Consider the following 25946-nt stretch of genomic DNA (forward strand, 5'->3'; position numbering starts at 1 on the left):
CCTCTGCCAAGCTGCCCCCGGCCCGTACGGCTCGTGTGAGAACCATCACCGCTGCTGTGTGCTGGGAATGCCTCAACCAACCGGTTAACCAGAGTTGCTTGTTTAGTAGCCAATATTAGGTCAAGGTTCTCCTGTGGCATGATGTTTTGTAATTTGCCTTTATAGCGTGGATCCAGGATGCTGGCCAACCAGTAGTCGTCATCGTTCATCATTTTGGCAATGCGTGGGTCCCTTTTTAGGATCTTTAAGGTATAATCTGACATGTGGGCCAATGTTCCCGGTGTCAATGATGCACTGCGAGTGCTGGGTGGAGGAGCACTTTCTGGCAAATCTACATCCCTCCAGTACCGCACAAACCCTGTACCAGACCTTGCCACGCCAACATTTTCACTTGCCCCATGAGATGCATCCTCCTCCCCTAAGTAATCATCCCCATCATCATCCTCCTCCTCCTCTTCTTCCTCCACCTCGTCCAGGAGAGGTCCCTGAGCAGATAATGGCTGAATGTCATCAAGGATTCCCTCCCCCTTTCCTCATCATCAACATTGGCTGCAGACGCCTGCACACTAGAACTACTGATGGAGTCATTTTGACTCCTTTCGTTTTTTATTTCTCTTCTGTGACTACATTTTTCAGAATTCCGGCTTGAAACTCGGTGACTTTTCCTCAAATATGATGTGAAAAAAGATTTTGTGAGAATAAATAATTTTGGTGAAAAATGTGCGCGTTTTTTTTCAAAATTTACCAAGAACTACTGAAGGGAGTCATTTTGACTCCCTACTATATTTTGAGGTCCTTTTGTCACTAAATGTTGCTATAAAGTTTTGTGCATAATTTTTTCACTCTGTCTTATTTACCCTGATGTTCATATAGATGTAGTTCAATTTACATGTCAACTTTTCACATTTTCCTTGTGTTTTACCTGCTTGTATTACTGTGTAATACTGAACAAAATAGCTTGTTTACTCTAGGCTCTTATCTTATGCTAATGAAGGGTGGTGTTTTTCTAAGGTCCTAGCAGGAGACAGTATTCTGGATAGTAACTTTACTTTCAGTTCAGCTGAAGAGACAAAGAGAACAGACGCAGACATAGGAGCTCTGAAGACTCATACAGGTATGAATTGTTATGAAATAGTTTAGCTGTCTGTCAACTGATTCAGCCCACCTACTTTTGAAGGTGGCAGAACAGTTATTATTTCTTTTAGTTTTGATTTCATTTCTATTTTTCAGCAGGGAACTATATAGAATTATGGAATTTGTGAGGAATATGGAGAGAAGACGTTTGATAAAGCCTCAGGATATTCTGGCTACTTTGCAATCCATACCGGAGGATGAATCCGAATCCGAATTGCAGGAACATGTATTTGATTCTGACAGTGATGAAGATTTCATTCCTCAGAACATATCAAGTGAATCTGAAGACTCAGAAGGAACAAATCCAGAAGGTAAGTAGTTATGTGTATTTATTTGTTCTTCCACACACTGAGTTAGGGCCTGTGCACACTAGCAGAATTCTGGCTGAATAGCCATTTGGATATTCTTGCCGCAATACAGGCCGTACCTGCCCGCTCATGCCTGAAGCTCCGCTCCGAACCCCGGGCTGGAGCCGCTGTCAGGGACAGAGCAGCGCTTGCTTATGCGCGAGCACGGCTCCGTCCCAGACAGCGGCTCCAGCCCGGGGTTCGGAGCAGAGCTTCAGGTATGAAACTCCGCTCTGTACCTGAGCGGGCAGGTACGGGCCGGATTGTGGTGAGAATATCCGGTCGGATATTCCGCCGCTAATCCAGCCAGTGTGCACGGACCCTTACAAAACAAAAATTCTAAATATTCATCAACTTTTTTCCAGATATTCCAAGCACATCAACTGGGGATCGGGCTCATGCAGTTATGTTGCCTCGTGACCATCCTCCTGGTCGTGGACAGAAAAAATCAGCAAAACGTCCCAGAAATGAAAGAACAACAGATAACGATGGCGGCGAAGGTAATGCAACAACAAACACCAGAGAAGGCGAATCTGAAGGAATACTAGTTTCAGCAGATGGTATTCAATGGAAACCTGTTGAAATTGGAGAACACTTGCCTGGTAGGCGTGCCAGCCAAAATATTCTTCGAGAAGCACCTGACCCTACAGGATACGCCAGAAGAAATATCATTATCGATAGTCCTTTGAGCGCATGGCGTTTATTTTTTGATTCATATATATTGACACATATAAAGAACTGTACGCTTGCAGAAGCATGCAGGAACAATAATTTACAGTTTACTCTATCCGATAAGGAGCTAGATGCATTCATTGCGAAATTCTATGCTCGTGGAATATCTGGCACGAACCGTCACTCGATTAGCAGTATTTGGTGTAATGACTGGGGAATACCGTTTTGCAAAGCGACAATGTCTAGGGACCGCTTTGTTGAAATTATGAGGTTTCTCAGATTTGATGAGAAATCTACTCGATCGGAGAGACTGCAAACGGACAAGTTTGCTCTATTTTCTACTGTGTGGGACAGGTTTATTGAAAATTGTATTGCGTGTTACAAACCTGGCCCATACATAACGGTGGATGAGCAACTTTTCCCAAGCAAAACTAGGTGTCCATTCACGCAGTACATGCCTTCCAAACCTGATAAATATGGCCACAAATATTGGCTAGCTGTTGATAAGGAGAGCAAATATCTGGCAAATGGCTTCCCTTATCTAGGCAAAGATGACACACGCCGTGCTGAGGACCGTTTAGCTGACCATGTGGTAATGAAGTTATTGGACCCGTTTTTGAAAAAAGGTCGCAATGTTACAACCGATAATTATTTTACTTCAGTAAAATTAGCTAAACAGCTAAAAAGCAAAGGAACAACCATCGTGGGAACACTGAACAAGATAAGGCGAGAAGTGCCTAAAGAAATAAAATCCATGAAAGAGGAATTGTACAACACTAAAGTGTTTAGAAATGAAGACAATTTTACACTTACAGTATATCAAGGAAAGCCCAACAAAAATGTTGTCATTTTGAGTTCCGTCCATCCAGATGTTGTTGTTGCGTCTGATTCCGCTAAAAAAACTCCAGAAACGGTAAAGTTTTACAATGAAACAAAATATGGAGTAAATGTAGTGGATCAGATGGCACGAAAATATACCACACGAACATGCACAAGGAGATGGCCTGTTCATGCATTTGAAAATGCCTTAGACTTTGCGGGTATAAATGCATGGATAATATTCAAGGAGATTACCCACCAAAAAATGTCACGCAAGGCATTTTTGCAAACGCTTGTGAGAGAGTTGAGTGGTCCTTATGTCACAGATAGGGAAAAGGGTTCCACGTCCCAAGTTTCTACATGCTCAGAAGTGATGGTTCAAACAAAATTTTGCCAGATCAAAGAAAAGTGCAAGAAAAATAGATCTGTCGGCAATTGTAAGACTTGTGGTAAGTCTTTGTGTGGGCAATGTACTGCCATAAATCAAAGGCAATGCCTAAAATGCAAAACACCAAATGTTTAGAAGGTGAATTCTGCGCCATATTTTCATTTTTATGCTCCTCCACCTACATTTTCTCTGCTTTTTGTTCTTCAGTTGTTGTTTATATGTGTGCACTTGATTAAAAAAAAATGTTTGAAAAACGTCTATTATAATTATTGTTATTTTCTGTAGAAAAATAAGAAAAGCAGAAAAAAAACAATCAAAAGCATTACTGTTGGATCTCACAATAATAATACATTACAAAAAATATAATTATTAATAAATAACCACAAATGAAACTCTAAAAATAAACGAAAACAAGCAAGGAGTCAAAATGACTCCTTTCAGTAGTTCTAGGCGGGGTCACGAGTCCAGTAGTCCTAGTGTTAAGGTGCGTCAAAGTTTGCATGAGCAGACGCATAAGTGGGATGCTCATGCTTAGGATGGCGTCATCTGCGCTTACCAGCCATGTGCATTCCTCAAAACACTGAAGGACTTTACAGAGGTCTTTCAGCTTCGACCACTGCACACCTGTCAACTCCATGTCTGCTCTCAAAGTGCCTGGCCGTGTATCCTCCCACAAATGCATTATGGCCTGCCTCTGCTCGCACAGCCGCTCAACCATGTGCAGGGTGGAGTTCCACCTTGTTGCAATGTCGATAATGAGGCGGTGGTTGGGAAGGTGGAGCAATCGCTGCAGCTTCTGCATACGAATGGAGTGTACAGGCGACCGGCGGATGTGCGCGCACAGTCTTCGCACCTTCTGGAGCAGGGCTGTTAACTGCGGATAATTATTGAGGAAGCACTGCACCACCAGGTTCAAGGTGTGAGCCAGGCAAGGTATGTGGCTGAGTTTTGAAAGGGCTATAGCTGCCACAAAATTACGGCCGTTATCACTAACTACCTTGCCTGCCTCAAGATGTACACTGCCCAGCCATGACTCAGTTTGTCGCTGAAAGTACTCGGCCAGCACCTCGGCAGTGTGTCTGTCGCCCGAACACATCATCTGCAACACAGCCTGCTGACGCTTTCCACTAGCTGCTCGATAGGGGGACACCTCGTGTGCAACAGTGGCAGCTGCAAATGGAGTGCTCGTACGACTGCGCTCTGTGGATGAGCTTTCGCTTCTGGAGGAGGAGGAGGGTTGAACGCCTACAGCCAACTGTTTCCTATACCGTGGAATAGGCAGCACTGTCCCACCACCGCTGTCCCCTGTGGACCCTGCATCCACCACATTAACCCAGTGCGCAGTGATGGACACGTAACGGCCCTGGCCATGCCGACTGGACCATGCATCAGTTGTGAGGTGCACCTTTCCACTCACTGACTGCTTGAGCACTCACTGACTGCTTGAGTGCATGGACAATGCGGTCTTTCACATGATGGTGGAGGGCTGGGATGGCTTTGCGAGAGAAGAAGTGGCGAATGGGTAGGTCATAGCGTGGTACTGCATAGGCCATGAGTTCGCGGAAAGCTGCGCTTTCCACCAACCGATAGGGCATCATCTCTAACGAGATTAGTTTGGCAATGTGGGCGTTCAAACCCAGTGTACGCGGATGAGAGACTGAGTACTTTCTTGTCCTACTCATAGTTTCTGGTAGGGTGAGCTGGACTTTAGAGCTGCATATGGTGGAACTAGTGGTGGACATGGTGGACTGAGAGAGGGTTGATGATGGTGATGGAGTTGGTGTTCTTTCTGATGGCCTAGATTCAGTCTTTCGTTGATATAACAGTGGGATTACCTGACTGCTGTGGCCTTGCAACGACACCTCAACATTTGCTGCTGTGCTAACCGGTGGGCTTACAGTGGGGGAAACAATGTAGCGTTGCTGACAACCTTCTTTGTGATCAGTTGCACATGTGGTACTTGAGGTTTGGTGTTGTGTCCACGTTTGTAAGTGCATGCTGGTTAAATGTCTAAGCATGCAACTGGTATTCAAATTTTTCAGATTTTTCCCTCGGCTAAAGGTCTTTGCGCACTTCTTACAGATAACCTTGGCCTGATCATGAGGATTTTGTTCAAAAAAGTGCCACACTGCATTCTTCCTACTTTGGCAGACCTTTTGCGGCCTAGCACGCTGTGATATTTTGACCCTCTGGACAAGCTGTCCAGCAACTCTTTTGATTTTTGGAACCTGTCTTTGGAGTGCTCCGGGCCTGCCAGATAACAGCTGTTGCGATGTTGATGTCTGCTGTGGATGCTCCTCCTCCTCATCTGAACTATTGGAAGCAGCACCCTCTTCCCCCAATGGATGCCAATCGGGTCAACAATTGGGTCATCCATCACCTCCTCTTCAATGTCATGTACACCTTCCTCTGTGTCACCGTGTATGGTGGTATAGTGTGCAGGAAGGGGCACCTGAGTCTCATCAGGGTCAGAATCTGGCTCTGTACACTGCGAGGACAATGTAGTGCTCTGAGTGAATGTACCAGCAGAATCATCTATCACTGGCTGTTCATCAGTGTACTCCATGTCAGATTCATCTTGGCCTGGGTAATTCACCATTTCACTTGATAATCCAGGCATGGTATGTGAAAACAGCTCCATGGAGTAATCATTAGTATAGCCTGCGTCATCCTTCAATCTTGGTTGGGGTGAAGGACACAAGGAAAGGTGTGGTTCATGAACATGAGCCTCCAACGACGACTCAGTGCTTTTATTTTTTACAACTTCAGAAGAGGAGGCGATAGAGCTGGAGTCAGCAATGTAAGACAAAACTTTTTCCTGAAGCTCTGGCTTTAAAAGCGGTTTGCCAACTCATAGAAAAGTAAGCCTTCGAGGCCTTGTGGAGCCAGATGATGAAGCAGGCTCAACACCTCCTGCATTAGGTCCTATTTTGCTTTTGCCACTACCATTAGATCCACCACCAACACCATCATTACCAGCTGCCAACCCCCGCCCAATTCCACGGCCTCTTCCACCAGCCTTCCTCATTTTTGGTAGAAATGTAGACAAAATCCAACAAACTATATAGTAATGTAAAACAAGGTACAAGGTGTCTATAGGACAGGGGAGATTTTAAATTTCTGCACACACTTGTGGACACTGGACACTTTTGGATTGTGTGAGGCCCACTGAATATCACAGCGCTATGTCACAGGCTCGATGTCGCAGGTGTGAAAAATGTCACTAGAGGATAACGGAGATTTTGAATTTCTGCACACACTTGTGGACACTGGACACTTTTGGATTGTGTGAGGCCCACTGAATATCACAGCGCTATGTCACAGGCTCGATGTCGCAGGTGTGAAAAATGTCACTAGAGGATAACAGAGATTTTTAATTTCTGCACACACTTGTGGACACTGGACACTTTTGGATTGTGTGAGGCCCACTGAATATCACAGCGCTATGTCACAGGCTCGATGTCACAGGTGTGAAAAATGTCACTAGAGGATAACGGAGATTTTGAATTTCTGCACACACTTGTGGACACTGGACACTTTTGGATTGTGTGAGGCCCACTGAATATCACAGCGCTGTCACAGGCTCAATGTCGCAGGTGTGAAAAATGTCACTAGAGGATAACGGAGATTTTGAATTTCTGCACACACTTGTGGACACTGGACACTTTTGGATTGTGTGAGGCCCACTGAATATCACAGCGCTATGTCACAGGCTCGATGTCGCAGGTGTGAAAAATGTCACTAAAGGATAACAGAGATTTTTAATTTCTGCACACACTTGTGGACACTGGACACTTTTGGATTGTGTGAGGCCCACTGAATATCACAGCGCTATGTCACAGGCTCGATGTTGCAGGTGTGAAAAATGTCACTAGAGGATAACAGAGATTTTGAATTTCTGCACACACTTGTGGACACTGGACACTTTTGGATTGTGTGAGGCCCACTGAATATCACAGCGCTATGTCACAAGCTCGATGTCGCAGGTGTGAAAATTGTCACTAGAGGATAACGGAGATTTTGAATTTCTGCACACACTTGTGGACACTGGACACTTTTGGATTGTGTGAGGCCCAGTGAATATCACAGCGCTATGTCACAGTCAGAAATTGGCTAGTGTATGACAAACTACAAGGTGTATATAGAATTGGGCAGAATAGGAATCTCCCTAGAGTGTAGGTCTGTAAGAACAGAACAAGTCCTCGACTTATCCTTACTGTTATGCGAGGCTTAGGTCGAAGGAGGCTGACAAAACCCGGGCCCCTGCGGAGTCCCTCAAACTAGGGAAAACCCTGTCTGACCCTCAACCCAGGGTTTTTGCTAAAGGTGCAAATGCCTGAGCCTCCAGCCTCTCCTTATCTCCTGCTCAGCCCTAAGCTGAACCCTCCACCCTCCACCCAGTGAGTTGTCAAACCACCAAAACCCACACAGTAATGACAGACAGGGAGAACTCAAACCACACCGCGCCGCAACCACACAGGACAATACTATAATGTGAACAGGGCAAAACAAAGCACAAATATAGGAAGACGAAAAGGTAACAACGGATCATATGACACCAGCTATGAATTTCTCTCTCCAACACCTCCACTCCAGACCGGAACCACTTGGCACAAAACACAAGCTATAATCGGCGACGCCCACAGGCCAGCATGACTATTTAAAGACCGTGGGCGTGACCAAACATCCCACCTGATTTCCAGCTAGATTAACCCCAGATAACCTGAGTAAAATCAAGCCGGCGCCACTGAGGCTATAGTGGACGGAGATGGAACTATCGCTGCCTGCCGGACGCTGTGGTGTGAACAGCGTCCGACATGACAGTACCCCGTCTTCTACGAGGGACCCCAGGGCCCTCAAGACTCATAGGACCCGGCTTGTCCGGATGACGGCGGTGAAAGGAACTGACCAGCCGATCCGCATGTATGTCCGAGGCTGGTACCCAAGACCTCTCCTCCGGACCATACCCCCGCCAGTGCACCAAATACTGAAGAGTACGGCGCAGTACTCGAGAGTCCACCACTTTGGAGACTTCAAACTCTAAATCGCCATCCACCATGACTGGAGGTGGCATCGGCGTCGTGTCCACAGAGCCTACCACCTTTTTCAATAAAGACCTGTGAAACACGTTGTGTATCTTGTATACCACAGGAAGCTCCAACCGAAAAGCAACCGGGTTTATGATGGCAGCAATCTTAAAAGGGCCAATAAACCTTGGACCCAATTTCAATGATGGAATTTTGAGTTTTATGATTTTAGTAGCTAACCACACCCAATCACCCACACACAGGTCCGGACCTGGCACGCGTCTAGAGTCAGCCACACGTTTGTATCTTGCACTCATGCTCAGCAATCGCTGTTTCACACTCCTCCAGACCGATGATAGTTGAACTCCTAACCGGTCCTCCTCTGGGACGCCCCCAGAGCCCCCCTGACGCAAGGTACAAAATTGAGGATGGTGCCCATAAACACAAAAGAACGGAGACTCTCCCGATGATTCTTGGCGGTGATTATTTAATGCGAACTCGGCCAAGGGAAGGAACGTCGACCACTCCTCTTGGTTGTCAGACACAAAACATCGCAAATACTGCTCCAGATTTTGGTTCATGCGCTCAGTTTGACCATTTGACTGCGGATGAAACGCCGACGAATGAGACAACTTGATCCCCAATCGTGAGCAAAAAGCTTTCCAAAACTTCGCCACAAACTGGGTACCCCTATCAGACACTATGTCCGACGGAACTCCGTGCAGTCTGACCACCTCCTGCACAAAGACCTGAGCCAACGTCTTCGCGTTGGGCAAGGAAGGCAACGACACAAAATGCGCCATCTTCGAAAATCGATCAACCACCACCAGGATGACCGTGTTCCCCGCCGAGGCAGGCAAGTCTGTGATAAAGTCAATGGAGATTTCTGTCCATGGCCTACTAGGTATCCCCAGAGGCTGTAGAGTGCCAGCAGGACGGGTTCTGGGCGACTTGGCCCTGGCGCACGTGATGCAAGCTGTCACGTAGGAAACCACATCCTGCCGGATTTTTGGCCACCAGAAGCGGCGCGATACCAGTTCCAAGGTGCCCCTAACCCCTGGATGACCGGCCAGGACCGACTCGTGGTGTTCCCCCAACACTTTAAGACGAAGATGAAGGGGTACGAACGACTTATTAGCGGGAAGTCCTGGTGGTACCTCCTCCTAGGCCTCGGCAATCTCCGCCTCTACCTCAGTCGTGAGAGCCGAAACCACTACACCTTCCTGGAGGATGGGTACCGGCTCTTCCCGAGGTTCTCCCCCCGGAAAACACCTGGACAAGGCATCCGCCTTGGTGTTTTTCTCCCCAGGACGGTAAGTCACCAGAAAGTTAAAACATGTAAAAAACAATGCCCATCGAGCCTGCCTGGGAGACAGACGCTTGGCCGACTCCAGATAGAGCAGATTCTTATGGTCGGTGATGACTGTGACCTGGTGGGCCACCCCCTCCAAGAAGTGTCGCCATTCCTCAAAAGCCAATTTGATGGCCAACAACTCCCTGTTGCCGATGTCGTAATTCCCTTCGGCCGGCGACAGCTTCTTGGAGAAGTAGGCGCATGGACGCAAATTGCTCAAGGACGAGCCCTGTGACAGTACTGCCCCCACTCCCACCTCAGACGCATCGACCTCCACCGTAAAAGGTTTAGATACGTCCGGTTGCACCAGAATGGGGGCTGAAGCAAAACGGTTCTTCAGAAGCTCAAATGCACGCACCGCATCCTCAGACCAGATAGCGAGATTGGTACCTTTTTTCGTCATGTCCGTGAGCGGTTTGGCTATAGTAGAGAAATTCTTAATAAACTTCCTATAATAGTTGGCAAACCCAAGGAACCGCTGGAGCGCATTTAGATTACCAGGCCGTTCCCATCGCAGCACCGCTTGCACCTTAGCGGCATCCATTTTAAACCCTGCGGCGGACACAATATATCCCAAAAAAGGCAACTCTTGAACAAAAAACACACATTTTTCAAGCTTAGCATAGAGCGTATTCTCACGGAGCAGCTGTAACACCTGCCTGACATGCTCTAAATGAGTGTCCTGGTCGCTCGAATAAATAAGGATATCATCCAGGTACACAATCACAAATTTCCCCAGCACATGAGCAAATACATCATTTATGAAATGTTGGAACACAGCAGGCGCGGTTGTCAACCCAAATGGCATAACTAGGCTTTCAAAATGACCCTCAGGGGTATTAAATGCCGTCTTCCACTCATCCCCCTGACGGACCCTTATGAGGTTATATGCCCCCCTGAGGTCAAGTTTGGAAAACCACTTCGCACCAGCCACCTGGTTGAACAAATCAGGGATCAGAGGCATCGGGTAGGGATCACGGACCGTAATCTGGTTTAACTCCCGGAAATCCAGACACGGGCGTAACCCCCCATCTTTCTTCTTAATAAAGAAAAACCCCGCTGCTACAGGTGAGGATGAAGGCCGGATGTGCCCTTTACTTAAACTCTCCGCAATGTAGTCCTTAAGAGCTTGTCTCTCCGGACCAGAAATACTAAACATCCTCGCCTTTGGCAATTTAGCCCCGGGTTTTAACCTAATTTGACAGTCATAGGCTCGATGTGGAGGTAGTTCTGAGCAACCCCTCTCAGAGAATACGTCCACAAAATCCAGCAATGCCTCCGGAAGGCTGGACTTCACGGCGGACACACATGTGGCCAAGCAATTTTCCTGGCAGAAACTGCTCCACTGGACTATGTCCTGGGTTCTCCAGTCAATCACCGGGTTGTGCTTAGACAACCATGGGAAACCCAGGACTATTTGTGCTGGGAGATTATTGAGTACCTTACATGTAACCCACTCAGAATGTAGGACCCCAATGTGGAGTTTAACCTCAGCTACAAACTCAGTAATCTCCCCCTGTGGGAGGGGAGCGGCATTAATGGTAACCACGCGAATAGGATGAGGGAGTTTTTCGATCTTGAAACCTGCCATGCGTGCAAACTCCTCATCCATGAGATTGGTGGCTGAACCGCTATCCACAAACACTGATATTGGTAGCTCTCTGCCCGCAATAATAACCCTGGCAGGGAGCATACATTGAGATACCATCATGGAGGATATGCATACGCTCAGTTGGGCCTCCTCCATACCCTCTGAGCTTACCAGTTTTCCGCCGGTGCGACTTTCTTTGGTAGCACAGGACAAGCATTTACATAATGATCTCTTTTACCACAGTAAAAACATGCTCCATGCTTCCTGAACCCAGGAACGCGACGCTGCACATGTGATACCCCAGCGATTTGCATAGGTTCCGTGGGCTCATCTGCAGCAACCACACTGGCACCCCTGCTTTCTCCCAGAGGCAGCGTCTCCTGCGCCCCTTGACGCAAACGGCGATCAATACGGATAACCAAACTCATGGCAGATTCTAACGATGTAGGAGTCTCATACATCAGGAGGGCCTGTTTAACTCTTTCTGAGACCCCATGAATAAACTGACTCCGCAGCGCTGGGTCGTTCCACTGTGTGTCTACTGCCCAACGGCGAAATTCTGAACAATAGTCTTCCGCCATACGTTCCCCCTGACGGAGGGCGCGGATCTTAGATTCTGCTAAAGCCAATCTGTCGGGGTCATCATAAATGAGCCCGAGTGCTGAAAAAACATTCTCAACCGAATGAAACGTAGCAGAGTCGGCTGGTAAGGAAAACGCCCATGCTTGGGGGTCCCCACTCAGTAATGATAACACCAGACCCACCCGCTGAGCCTCATTACCTGAGGAGACCGGGCGCATGCGAAAGTATAACTTGCAGGCCTCCCGAAAGATGACAAATTTGCTGCGTTCCCCAGAAAATCGTTCAGGCAGCGGAATCTTAGGCTCTGCACCTGCACCAGCAGAAGCCGCTTGTACATTAGCTACAACCAGGCCCTGCTGCTGAACTGCCCTCTTCAACTTGGTGACCTGTACGGACAGCGCCGCCAACTGGCGGTTTATGGAAGTCATGGAATCCATGGAAAAATGTTGGGCCGATTATAATGTTATGCGAGGCTTAGGTCGAAGGAGGCTGACAAAACCCGGGCCCCTGCGGAGTCCCTCAAACTAGGGACAACCCTGTCTGACCCTCAACCCAGGGTTTTTGCTAAAGGTGCAAATGCCTGAGCCTCCAGCCTCTCCTTATCTCCTGCTCAGCCCTAAGCTGAACCCTCCACCCTCCACCCAGTGAGTTGTCAAACCACCAAAACCCACACAGTAATGACAGACAGGGAGAACTCAAACCACACCGCGCCGCAACCACACAGGACAATACTATAATGTGAACAGGGCAAAACAAAGCACAAATATAGGAAGACGAAAAGGTAACAACGGATCATACGACACCAGCTATGAATTTCTCTCTCCAACACCTCCACTCCAGACCGGAACCACTTGGCACAAAACACAAGCTATAATCGGAGACGCCCACAGGCCAGCACGACTATTTAAAGACCGTGGGCGTGACCAAACATCCCACCTGATTTCCAGCTAGATTAACCCCGGATAACCTGAGTAAAATCAAGCCGGCGCCACTGAGGCTATAGTGGACGGAGATGGAACTACCGCTGCCTGCCGGACGCTGTGGTGTGAACAGCGTCCGACATGACACTTACAGAGCGACACACAGATAGCTTCACTGTGGCCGTGATAACAGCCGTTACACGGTACTGAGAGAGGAGCGTGCACGTACACGGCTGTCCGGTGTACGTAAAATTGTCAAGCTCCGTGTTTTTTAAGTATACGGACTGACACACGCTGTCTCTCTATAGTTTTGAATGTGATCAAACAGCAAATATATTTAACTGTTTGAAAGCTAGACAAAACTAGAAGGTGCAGGTCTGTAAGAACAGAACATGTCCTCGACTTATCCTTACAGAGTGACACACAGATAGCTTCACTGTGGCTGTGATAACAGCCGTTACACGGTACTGTGTGAGGAGTGTGCACCGCTGTATGGTGTGAAAAAATGCACGCTCGGTACCTCACCAGGACAAAAAAAAAAATTGGGATTGCTTTTAAAAAAGCAGTTTGCAGAGCAGTGGGTAAACAGCAATGCAGCGGTCAGGAAGCCTTAGAAGGCAGCCTAACAACCAACACCGCTGATCCAGCAAAATATAGCCTCCACTTGCACTGCACACACAGTGACTGGTGTGTTGTACAGGCAAAATCGCTAGCAGCAGAAGCAGTTTTTGGTGTCTTCTTCCCTGCCTAACGCTCTCCCTACAAAATCATCATCAGCAGCAGCTCTCCCTATTCTGAGATCAGCATGAGTAACATGGTGGTCGGCGTGCACGCCCTTTTATACCCCCTGTGACGCCCACCAAAGCAAGCCAATCACTTGCATGCCCTTCTGAAAGATGGTGGTGACCCCTGCCTATGTCATCACGTTGCCCACAGTGTCCGTGGATCCCTATTGGCTGAAAAAGAGCGCAAAACAAACTTTTGAAACGCGACTTTGGCGCTTAAGTCGCCGACCTCGTGGCCGACCTCATCCTAGGGTCGGGTTTCGTTTCATGAAACCCGACTTTGCCAAAAGTCGGCGACTTTTGAAATTTTTAGACCCGTTTCGCTCAACTCTACATACAGCTATAGAGCAAAGGAATAGCTTGTAATCAGCCTTGAGAGACCAAATGAAACAGCATGACAATATGCAAAGTAATTTTGAAGCATAGGTCATAAAAAATGTGAACAAGAATAGGCGCAGGAGGAGGCAGCAGCCAGTGTCATATATTCGTACTGCACAGATTAGGACCATGACTGCACATGAGAAATGGTCAGATTTGCTAGAATGGGAGGGCTCTGACAGTGATACAAATGAGGAAGAAAGGCATGCAAGACCAATATTAATAACAAAAGCCAGGAGAGAATCCACACAGCGTAGTGGAGATAGGATGGATGCAGGAGATGCTGCTATTGGAGCACAAGCCGCCATGACAGAGGAAACTAGGGATTATACAGGAGGAGAGCTAACAGAATTAGCTACCAGGTACAGGCAGCAAACAGGAGAACATTTGTTAACATGGATTCTCAGGTTATGGGATCTTGGGTCAGATACTATATTTCTGAATAATGAAAAGGCAATAGAAATTGGTAGTATTTGTATTGATCCTATGGTATGTCTAAAAATGAGACGTGCAAGGGACACTGCAGAGAATTTCTCTCTGTTGCATTTCTTGAGAGATTCTGTGGCACAAGTGTATGACTCTCCTATTGAATTAATAATACAAACACAATGGGAGTCTCTTTCAGACGGAGTTCAGAGATTGAGAGAAATCGTGTGGATTGGTGGTGTAACTTGCAGTCCTTTGCCAGATTTGAATGATCACTTTGCTGTTGTTGAGGATTGGAAGGGACCAGATGCTGCAATATTGATAGTAATGATGAAGAATAAATTCATAGAACGTGCCCCAGCGGCTTACAAAGCCCCATTGTTCACTATGTTGAGTGCGCTTATGAGAAATTCTACTACTGTATACACAGCATGCAATTTAATCTCCCAGTTATCTGCTCTAGAGAGAGCAAAATTGTCAAAAAATAGTACAGTAGAGAGAGTAGATCAAGAAAGGAGAAAAGAATAAACGAATTTAAAAAAAAAAGAAAGGAGAAAAGAGGATGATACCCAAATTAGAAAGAGCAGGAAGGAGTTGTTTTGTGACCTGATATCTAGTGGAGTTCCATTCTAGGAGATAGATGGGATTTCTACTAGTGACCTGTTGAGAAGATGGCAAGATCTGAGGAGGAAAAGTAAATTGCAAATCACCAGGCCCAGGAGGGTGGCGGCAAAAGAGAGAGGGGGTTAGAAAGATAGAGGTGGGACACCTGATGGAGGCCTACAAAGGCCCAACCGTAACCGCCCCTTATACTCCTCCAATACCAAGGCATACTATACTCCCTGCTCTGATGCCCTCATAGAATAATTTTAATTGCAGATTTTAGGTAAAAGTTGTGGAACATCCCTGAGAACTGTGTTTGAACAGTTTTACCATTTCTGATGTTGTCTAATGATGTTTGCTTTCTTTCTAGAGTTTTTTTAAGAAGAGGAATATTCCTGTGAGCATACTTTGACGTATGCGCTGGCTGATATATATGATGAATTGGGTTTGGTCTTGGTGATGCATAAATGTGAATTTCTCACTTGAGGGTTTGAAATACCTTCCAACTGTCAGACCGCTGTCATTTGGTGTTAGACCTTGATGCTTTTAAATGGCGAAAGACCAAAACAGTTGCAATATGATTCTGTCTGTGGGTGCTATATGAGAGAAACATACAAGGAAAAGAGGGAGTGACATTACAGACAATGAATTTGAGACTAGTGTGAAATAATAATAATAAATTTTATTTCTATAGCGCTGACATATTCCGAGATGACTGGTGATATACTGGGGGTTGAGTAAAGAAACAGATTACTTATTTGTACTACATGTTGTTTATGTCACTGTATGTTATTTGTGAAACCCCTGTATTGTCATGGATATCCTTTGTTAAATTGGTTCACAGCCAAAGAAAAATCCACGTGGTATTTTTATTTTTATTTTTCATGAGCTCATTCTTTTAATTTTGTTTGTACTGTTTTTAGCATTCTTGATTTTTAAAGGAACTACTTTCTCTTTTCAGTCCACTAAATGTTGGATTGGGGGTGGGATATGTAATTAAACTATTGTTTGTTTGCAAGAGTGAAAGAAGAAACTTTGGCCATTTAATTAACAGGATTACAGTACACAGTGAATAGTTTGTTTCTGCAGTATTGAATATTTACGAGTCTATCTACCTAAATTTAGATGATATTTTATTTGAGTTTTATTTTTGAGATTTTCACATTTTTTATCTATATTTGGAAGCTCCTGTGCATATTGGGTTTTGAAGATCATATACGTTAAAGAAATAATTTCAGTGAATGTTTGTTAATGTTGGTCTTTTGTTCTTGGTATAGCTTTGTTCACCTACACCTGAGTACAGTATCAGCATGCAATACAAATGTGTGGTTACCCAAAGTGTGTGTTAGTGTATATGTAAATGAGAATCGCTCCTGCTTACTGAAAGAATGCATTAGGTGAAGCCAGGGACAGTATGTGTTGATGTAATGTGTAAGTTATGATAAAAAAAATAATTTGCTAGAATTGGGTTAATAGCATATTGGTTTGGGTTCTGTTTTCCCTAAAAATGTGGAAACATGTAATTGTACTGATTTTGATTTAGTAGTAACATTATTTTGTGATCTCAATTACCATGAATGTACCGGTAATTATGATCATCATTATTATGCAAATATGATTGACATTAATTTGATGTGTTTGATAATTGGTGTTTAATGTTCTGGAGTTATGATTTATTTCAGTGCATAAGTCCATACAAATATGATATATATTCTGTACACATATATATATATATATATATATATATATATATATGTATTGAAGAATATTTCTTTTGAAAACTGTGTATATATATATATATATATATATATATATATATACAGTTAGGTCCATATATATTTGAACTGAGACAACATTTTTCTAATTTTGTTTCTAGACATTACCACAATGAATTTTAAACAAAGCAAATTCAGATGCAGTTGAAGGGCAGACTTTCAGCTTTCATTTGAGGGTATCCACATTAAAATTGGATGAAGGGTTTAGGAGTTTCAGCTCCTTAACATGTGCCACCCTGCTTTTAAAGGGACTGATAGGGTATTCAGAGACCCTTCTAAACAAATACCTAGAGGCCCTTTTAGAATATCTGTGATACACTATGGCTCTCATAGCTAGAATTATATTAAAGCAATACTTATTGATTCAAGATAATGTTTGTCCACAGTGAACTTTGAAACGTTAGATGAGTTGGACATATTTCTGGCTAATAAAACCTCACCTCCAATACTTCTAACTGATAAGCATGCACGTTACCACTTAGCACAGTATCGATTAAGGTAGCTAATGACAGTTAGCATACAATTAATTAGATAAAGGCTTAGTAACTAAGGTGGCTAATGATGATGATTAAACTTTAGACTCTCATCCACGTCTAAGATGAGTCACCTGGTGATAAGACAGTTATCTACATATTTACTGGATCAGTAATATATTTTAGGACATTTCACCATAATTCATAATTACTAACTAATTCTGATATGATGTAATGATGTAATATGTATGCCTCTTTCGGTAGAGGATATAAACCAAGCCGAATTCAGTAAATGCTATGCAACATCTTGAATTCAGATACCTGTGTCTGTGTTCATTTGTTCATCACCTTGCTCCAATCGAAGCTCTACTCAATTTGAAAATCATCTGATATACGGAGTCCTCTTGGGACTCAGATCTAACATATTTAGATCAACCCAACAGTTTTGGCGTTCCTGGGTGGGCTGGTCAACAGAAGACTCATGAATATCTGAAGCCCGGCACCTGCAGTCTGAGACAGTGGAACACACAGACAACATCCCGGGAAGGTAAGAACCTTTGATTTCTTACAAACACTCTCTGTGTCTCCCTCTATCTCACAATCTGCTGCCCGGACTCTAGGTATGTTATAGCCGAGTCTTTCCTATTGGACCAGGCCAGTGTTGCTAAAGAACCATAGATATATCCATGTGATGTAAGGAAAAAAGGTATATCAGATTGATTAATTTCTCTCACTGCCATTATATGTTTGTTGCATGTTGTTATATGTTTAGTGTGTGACTGGAGCATGAATGTCTGCCCAACCTTGTGGGTATGGAACTATTCTCTGATAATCTGCCACTAAGAGTGTCTCTCCATGCTAACCAGCTTGCCAGGATTCATGTGAGGATTCCTCTCTGACGGCAGATGCACGGTTAAAGCTATGTACGTCCTCTTGGGGAGTGATAAGAGACATGGTGTCAAAAACACCGATTGTATCGGGTCTAGGTTCCCTGCATTTCTCTTTGGCTACTACTTTGATGGCACCTTGAGTCAGGGGATGAGTCTTGTCCTTTGTCTTGTCTCACACGCACAAGCTGCTCCCACATGGTGCTAAGAAACTTTGAGGTAGTTGGAATCACACTAAAATGCCTATTGCTGATTAGTCTTGTTGTCTGGTTGATAAATAAGACCTCTGAATATACAAGGTCTCATAGGAAGAATTTGCCATTTCTCACTGAGCAACCACACGGTTTTAGTGGAGTGATACTGGAAGAGTAGTCACGTGGCCAAACCACTAAAACATAATTCCTGAGGTAACAACGGTCCACCACCTCAGCTGTAATAGAGCCAGCTCTGGTTATGACAAGTGAGGACAAAAAGCAGGAAACGGCCCTCCGCCTCAGCTGTGATAAAGACAGCTCTGGTTATGACAAGTGAGGACAAAAAGCAGGAAACGGCCCTCCGCCTCAGCTGTGATAAAGACAGCTCTGGTTATAACAAGTGAGGACAAATAGGGACAACAGCCGGCTCACCTGTAAATTATGAAAATAATTCTGGCAGAAGGGCAAATGGGCGCTATAGACAGCCATTTTGAGAGTCCAGGAGAAATGAACATAAGTGATATTTCATGCTAGGAGTGTACTGAGACATCAACCAGAAAAAGGCATAGGCAGGAAAAAGCCAGGTGCACCAGAAAAGGGGGGGAGTTATCAGCCAGGAGGATTACAAGGCAGTTGTGAAAGATTTTTCCTTTGTGTATGACAGAAGTGACTGACATATGAGACTCCTTGAATGATGGTGTGAAAGTAATGAGGATTTAATCATAAAAATCCTGTCTGTATAAGGGAGTCCGCTAGATAAGTGTGATCCTTTGGTCAACTGCCACCAAGGATATAGTGAGGTACGCTAAGTAAAATCACATAGTTACACGTGTGAATGTGTGAGTGAAAACAGCTGTGCTAAATGGTCTGCAGATTCTGTGTGGGTTGTGTATGTTTTAGAAGAAGAACGGATGAGAACTGTGTCTTTTTGAGCAATTGGGCATTAACAGAACCCCGAAAACAAAGACAGAGATTTGTAAAACGGAGGAATGCTCACTGGGCTTTCTTTTATCTAAATACCCATGTCCGTATAAGTGATGCTCATTTGTTTCATACAGCAATGGAAGTGAGAAATAATCCAGAGTATTTACACCAAAGTCCTGACGGACAGGTCCTTCATATAAGGCTTGTATGTGTTAGAGATAGAGCTCCTAATTGAGTGGAAAACTTGTAAGAATACGGGGAAAACATTTGATTTGTATTGTGCTGAAAGTACTACTTCTGTGTTTTTTCTTAAAGAATTGAGATATATTTTCATTGTATGTAGCGGTTAGAATTTGTGTATTGTTAACACCTAGGGGAAATTGTAAAAAGCAAGCCTCTGGCAAATAATTTGTGACATGTCTAGCCTAGACTGTAAATTTGGGTTAATGCTAGCTATCTCCGCTGAGGGGTGGAGAATTGTTAAAATTGTACATGAAGGTTACAATCAGGATGATATGGGATTTGGATCTCTATCATTTAGACATCCAGACTATAAAGTGTTCCGGCTTAATATTCATGGGACAACCACTGATCAGTGGACCCCTGGAATGCTGTTGAATAGTATAGAAGAGCAAAATCTCTGGGAACCTAAAGACACACCTTTCAGATGCCAAATGAATAGGGGTAACCCAGAAGACTATACTTACTGTGCTAAGATGCATGTTCTTCTTAGTGGTTTTAAGCTGTGATATGAGTCATGGGTCAGGAAAAAGTATATACTGCACTGTGTTTATAGAAGGTAATGTTAAGTTGATTTAGAATGTGAAATGTATGTCGATAAGTGGGACAGTCATATGGTTTCAAAGTAAATCATTAGTCTGATTCAGAGTGTGATATCATTGAAGACAATTGTAAAGTAGCAAGAAATAAGGTTTTTGTAAAGGAAAGTTCAGAGACAGAAGTATAATAAAGAATATTGGCAACAGGCCAATTGTCCGTGAAAAGTTGGCTGTCTGCCAAGTGTCTAAAATTTGCACATAGATTTCATGTCATAAGTGTATCTTACCCCTTCAGACAGAATTATTTGTCATTGTTTAGTTAAAAAGTTATTGCAGTTTTAAAATTTTGGCTTCATGCCAGGAAGTTTTTTTTTTCTTTTCTTGCTTTCCCTCTCTTGTACTGTGTACCTTTTAAGTTGTTTGAATCCTGATTATCTGATCATTCGCGGATTCAAAAAGGGGGGAGGGAAAAGGGATAATCACTGTATTTATAAAATAATTGTTTCTTGTATTTTTGTAAAATTTGACAAGCTTGAATAAGCCTTTATGGCTCAATTAAGTTTTCCATATGTTTCTTGTGAACCTCTCATTAATCCAGATGTTGAGCTTTTTGCAGTTGGTTCAAGGTGCATCGAAGGTGGATGGATCTACACTGGATATGCAGTGATCACACAGCATGAGTTGAGGCCCCGTCACACTAAGCGACTTACCAGCGATCCCGACACCGGTATCAAGGTGTCAGGATCGCTAGTAAGTCGCTATGTGATCGCTGGTGAGCTGTCACACAGACAGCTTCACCAGTGATCAGCACAGCGATGCCGAGCGCCCGGCATCGCTTGCCATCGCTGTAAAAAATAGAATCAAAGTAAAAAATATAGTTATTCTCACCTTCCGACGTCCCGTTCAGCCATCCTGCCTCTCTCCACGCTCCGGTCCCAGTAATCCTTTGCACGAATGACCGCGAGATATCACGGTCTCGTGGGATAACAAAGTCTCGCGGTCATTCGTGCAAAGGATCACTGGGACCGGAGCGTGGAGAGAGGCAGGATGGCTGAACAGGACGTTGGAAGGTGAGAATAACAATATTTTTAATTTTTTTAATTATTTTTTACACCTGATCGCTGGTCTCCCACCTGCCACACACAGCGATGCGTGCTGGCCAGCGGGAGACCAGCGACCAAAGAAATGTCCAGAGGTTTCTTCCAGCGATCAGCGATACCGGCAGGGGGGCCGCGCGCTGATCGCTGTCACACACAGTGATCTCGCTGGTGAGATCGCTGTTACGTCACAAAAGTTGTGACTCAGCAGCGATCTCGCTACCGAGATCGCTTAGTGAGACGGGGCCTTTAGTAAAAGCAGAACCACTCCCTCCTCATATGTCTGCAAAAGAGGTGGAGTTGACGGCACTCATTGAAGCGCTTAAAGGGGCTCAAGGTAAACGTTGCACAGTGTACACTAGGTCCAGATTTTGTTTTGGGGTAGCACATGACTACGGCCCCATTTGGAGGAAAAGGAACTTTCTTACATCAACAGGCAATCCTGTCAAGCATGGATATCTCGCCAGACAGCTCATGGAGGTTTTGCGGTCTCCAAAGGAGGTCTCCATAATGAAGATAAAGGCACACTTAGATTCCAGGACCTGTGAAGCCAGATCGATGGAAAGAGCAGACCATCTGGCCAAGGAAGCCGCACGAAAGCCAAGGCAACATATGGCCTATGGGGTACCTCCACTGATCATGGTAAGTACCGAGTATAATCAGCAGGATTTTGGAATCTTGCATGCTCTGAATTGGCGCGCAACCGGGGAGGAGACGAAGATCAGGATGAAGGTTGGAGCTCGGTACCATGAAGGTCTGTGGATGGTAGGACACCGGTTATAACTCCTGAGGTCCTTACACCCTATAATGGCTCAGGCGGCCCATGGCCCAACGCACCTGTCCAAAGATGCCATGTGCACTATTGTGTATAAACAATGGTTTGCTCCTGGTTTCGCAACAGCTGCTGCTAGATTCACGCAAGCATGTCTAACATGTTCACAACACAGGTAGAATAGGACAATACAGAAAACACATGCCTAAGCTCCTCTACCCATTTCAATGACTGCAGACTGACTTCATACAACTACCCACAGGTAGGAATATATGTATGTGCTCATGTGTGTTGATCTCTTTCCAGGGTGATCACAAGTCCTCCTGATGCCAGAACCGATACAGCAGAATGACCCCCTTCTAATGGAGAGGTAATACAGAGTGTTATGCATATGTTGAGAGTCATGTAGGCCACATAGCAAGTTTAGGCCTGTAGTTCCTCACAAGACATTGCACCTCCAGTGCAACAGCCTACAGCTTCGCTAGCGGTATCCAGAGCCTCCAAAGGAGACTCACATCTGTGCATAAACAAGTTTTTGATTCTGTTTCCAGGAGACGGACAGTCCTTTCCAAGTTCTCCTTACTACAGCCATACCAGTAAAATTGGAAAAACCTACCTACCATATAATTAATTAGATAAAGGCTTAGTAACTATGGTGGCTAATGATGATGATTAAACTTTAGACTCTCATCCACGTCTAAGATGAAAGTCACCTGGTGATACGACAGTTATCTACATATTTACCGGATTAGTAATGTATTTTAGGACATTTCACCATAATTAATAATTACTAACTAATTCTGATATGATGTAATGATGCAATGTGTATACCTCTTTCGGTAGAGGATATAAACCAAGCCGAAATCAGTAAATGCTATGCAACATCTTGAATTCAGATACCTATGTCTGTGTTCATTTGTTTATCACCTTGCTACAATCGAAGCTCTACTCAATTTGAAAATCATCTGATATACGGAGTCCTCTTGGGACTCAGATCTAACATATTTAGATCATCCCAACAGGACCAAAAGTAACCGGACAGATTAAATAATTGTAAATAAAATGTTCATTTCTAGTACTTGGTTGAAAACCCTTTGTTGGCAATGACTGCCTGAAGTCTTGAACTCATGGACATCACAAGACGCTGTGTTTCCTCCTTTTTGATGCTCTGCCAGGCCTTCACTACGGTGGTTTTCAGTTGCTGTTTGTTTGTGGGCCTTTCTGTCTGAAGTTTAGTCTTTAACAAGTGAAATGCATGCTCAATTGGGTTGAGATCAGGTGAATGACTTGGCCATTCAAGAATAATCCACTTCTTTGCTTTAATAAACTCATGGGTTGCTTTGGCTTTATGTTTATATGCTTTATATTATATTTTATATTTTATGCTTTATATTATTTACTAGTTATCATCTAGAATAGAAATGAAAAGGTCATTCTGGGCACAGTAAATTGGACGAACAAATGTAAAAGTTCAGCAATTTTGTTTTACTCATTTGATGAAGGCGTGGAAAAACAAGCCACCAGGACCAGGTCTGTGAATATATCATGGACTGAGTTATTTTGGACTGTTGTTTTGGACTGAGTTAGTTCTGCCAGGTCTTTGGAACTTTCTCAAGTGTGATTTTGAATTTCACTTTCCCACAGTGCAGGCTGTATCTGCAAAATGTCCAATTGAGCACTGAGACTGAGCCCTGATGCTGCTAAACCTTCACAAGAGTGAATCCTCATAACTGACAGCTGATGAAAAGTGAGGGGAGAACTAACCCTAGAAGTTTATTCCTGAAAACCTTACAATCCAAATGGCGTATAAAATGAGGCCCTGAAGAGCTGCAGCAATAGAAGATGAAGGGACTCTTATGTTCAGCCATGGACACCTGCACTCCCCTCATCCATTGCTTTGGAGAAACGAGGGGTTAATGTCATAAAGGGCAGGGACAGATTACTTTTTAGAGTCTGTTCTTTTGCTATCCAGGGAAAGTAGTGAAGTCACCTTGGCATTGGTGATGAGGGCATAATAATCCCCTTGTTTCCCTGCACCAGAGACCCATTTAGATTTGTGGTCTAAGAAGATCATAAGAAAGAAGATTTCTACAAAGTCATTTCGATATTTCGATACCTGTTGGACCAATGTTTTTGCTTTTGTTTTTTTTTTTTTTGGTCTAATGTTTGTTTTGTTTATTTCCTTTTAGGAATATGTTGTTTTTTGTACCAATGTGGTATTCTATTGGTAGCAAATAAATAAATATGTATAGGGAACAATGCCATAAATGTTAAATGGTTTAGGAAGAATTAGTATAGTTTCATGGCAGGTTAATTAATTAAAGTGGTTGAAACCAGGGGTGGAATGTAGTTAAGAGTTATTTTTAATGGGTTCAACACTCCAATTAATTATTTTACTAATTATTAATCAATCAGTTATACATATACATACTGTATATCCTTACTTTCATTGAGTTCGCAGAAGGTCATTTAAGTTTAAATGTCCAAACAGATGACCCACCTAACAAAGGAATGTAAATGAACCAGTTTTGTTATTAGTAAATGACTGGCTACTTGTTATCTTCTAAACAAAGGCCAGAGATGTTATTCCTGTTAATTGGAGGCTGTAAAGTTTACAGTACACATACCATGGTAGATCAAAGCCTCTCCATAAGTTTCAATGGTTAGTTTTAACATATAAAAGAGGACTGACACAGAGAGAGATGAAGACAGAGATGTGTTTTTTCTCTCTCTTGCTTCCTGAACGATTACACACAGAGTGATGGACTTCCACCTTGAGAATGTAATCTCTATATATAAAAATGAATGTGTGTGTGTATCACCAACCAATCACGAAGCACCTTTCATTTCACCAGAGCTGTTCAAAAGAAGCTGAGCTGTGATTGGTTGCTATGAGCAACAGTTTTCCTTGCAAACAGTCACTAAGCATCTCTCATTTCACCAGAGCTGGTTAAAAGAAGCTGAGCTGTGATTGGTTGCTATGACCAACAGTTTTCCCACTTGACAACACCTCAGCAGACACTGACATGGTGGGAGAAATCTAGCAACCCTGGGAACATAAGCTCCCAGCTATTGTCTGCCCCCCTGAAAGGAGCAGATAGCACATGTGCCTAAATACACATCACACATCCTCCATCCCATAAGCACATCTTCCTTATTAAAGGAATAATTGGTATGGAAGTCAGAGCAAATCCATCCAGCGCTTTGGTTTTGACCCCATGACTCTCTTAAAGGGATCCCCAGTATGGAAGTTAGGACCGTTCCACTCAGCTCTGTGGTTCTGACCCCAGGGTCTCTTAAGGGGATCAATGGTATGGAATTTAGGGAAAATCCACTCTGCGCTTTGGTACTGACCCCAGGCCCTCCTTAAAGGGATCTCCGGTATTGAAGTCAGGGCAAATCCATCCAGCGCTTTAATTCTGACCCCAGGTCTCTCTTAAAGGGATCCCCGGTATGGAAGTCAGGGCAATTGCCTTCAAATGCTTTGGTACTGACCCCAGGCCTCTCTTAAAGGGATCTCCGGTATGGAAGTTAGGGTAAATCCCTCAGCGCTCTGATTCTCACCCCAGGCTTCTATTAAAGGGATCATTGGTATGGAAGTCAGGGCAAATCCACTCAGCGCTCTGGTTCTGACACCAGGCCTCTCTTAAAAGGATCCCCAGTATGGAAGTTAGGACCGTTCCACTCAACGCTCTGGTTCTGACTCCAGGCTGAAGGGATGATGTGGGATATTAGTGGTAGTAGTCCGGTGGCTCTGGCTGATGGGACAATATGGGATATTATGGGTAGTAGTCCGGTAGCTCTGGCTGACGGGATGATGTGGGATATTAGTGGTATTTGTCCGATGGCTCTGGCTGACGGGATGATGTGCGATATTATGGGTAGTAGTCCGGTAGCGCTGGCTGACGGGATGATGTGGGATATTATAGTGAATGTGGCTATGTGGAATGGGCGGGGCTCTACACTCATCTTCATATATATATATATAGATATAATCATTATAATTTGTTATAACTAAT

General features: G+C 44.2%; 1 protein-coding gene across 1 annotated transcript; it reads left to right on the forward strand.

Annotated features, from left to right (window-relative positions):
• Positions 1–1078: 1078 nt before the first annotated feature.
• LOC141080522 (uncharacterized) lies at positions 1079–22562 on the forward strand. The gene is made up of 6 exons (XM_073565781.1): positions 1079–1114; positions 1231–1445; positions 1847–2161; positions 17690–17821; positions 19414–19484; positions 22479–22562. Exons 2-6 carry the CDS (start codon positions 1250–1252, stop codon positions 22560–22562), a joined length of 798 nt encoding a protein of 265 aa, XP_073421882.1. The 5' UTR covers positions 1079–1114; positions 1231–1249.
• The last annotated feature ends 3384 nt before the right edge of the window (positions 22563–25946 follow it).

This window comes from Dendrobates tinctorius, unplaced genomic scaffold (assembly GCF_039654945.1).
Source record: "Dendrobates tinctorius isolate UK_male_01 unplaced genomic scaffold, ASM3965494v1 ptg000003l, whole genome shotgun sequence".
In the NCBI taxonomy this organism is placed as follows: domain Eukaryota; kingdom Metazoa; phylum Chordata; class Amphibia; order Anura; family Dendrobatidae; genus Dendrobates; species Dendrobates tinctorius.

Bases quoted from the DNA above. Each gene is read 5' to 3' on its own strand.
- LOC141080522 (XM_073565781.1), top strand. From the start codon at position 1,250: ATGGAATTTGTGAGGAATATGGAGAGAAGACGTTTGATAAAGCCTCAG. The intron at 1,446-1,846 runs GTAAGTAGTTAT...ACTTTTTTCCAG, and splicing joins AGAAGGAACAAATCCAGAAG to ATATTCCAAGCACATCAACT. The intron at 2,162-17,689 runs GTCCTTTGAGCG...CTTGGGACTCAG, and splicing joins AAGAAATATCATTATCGATA to ATCTAACATATTTAGATCAA.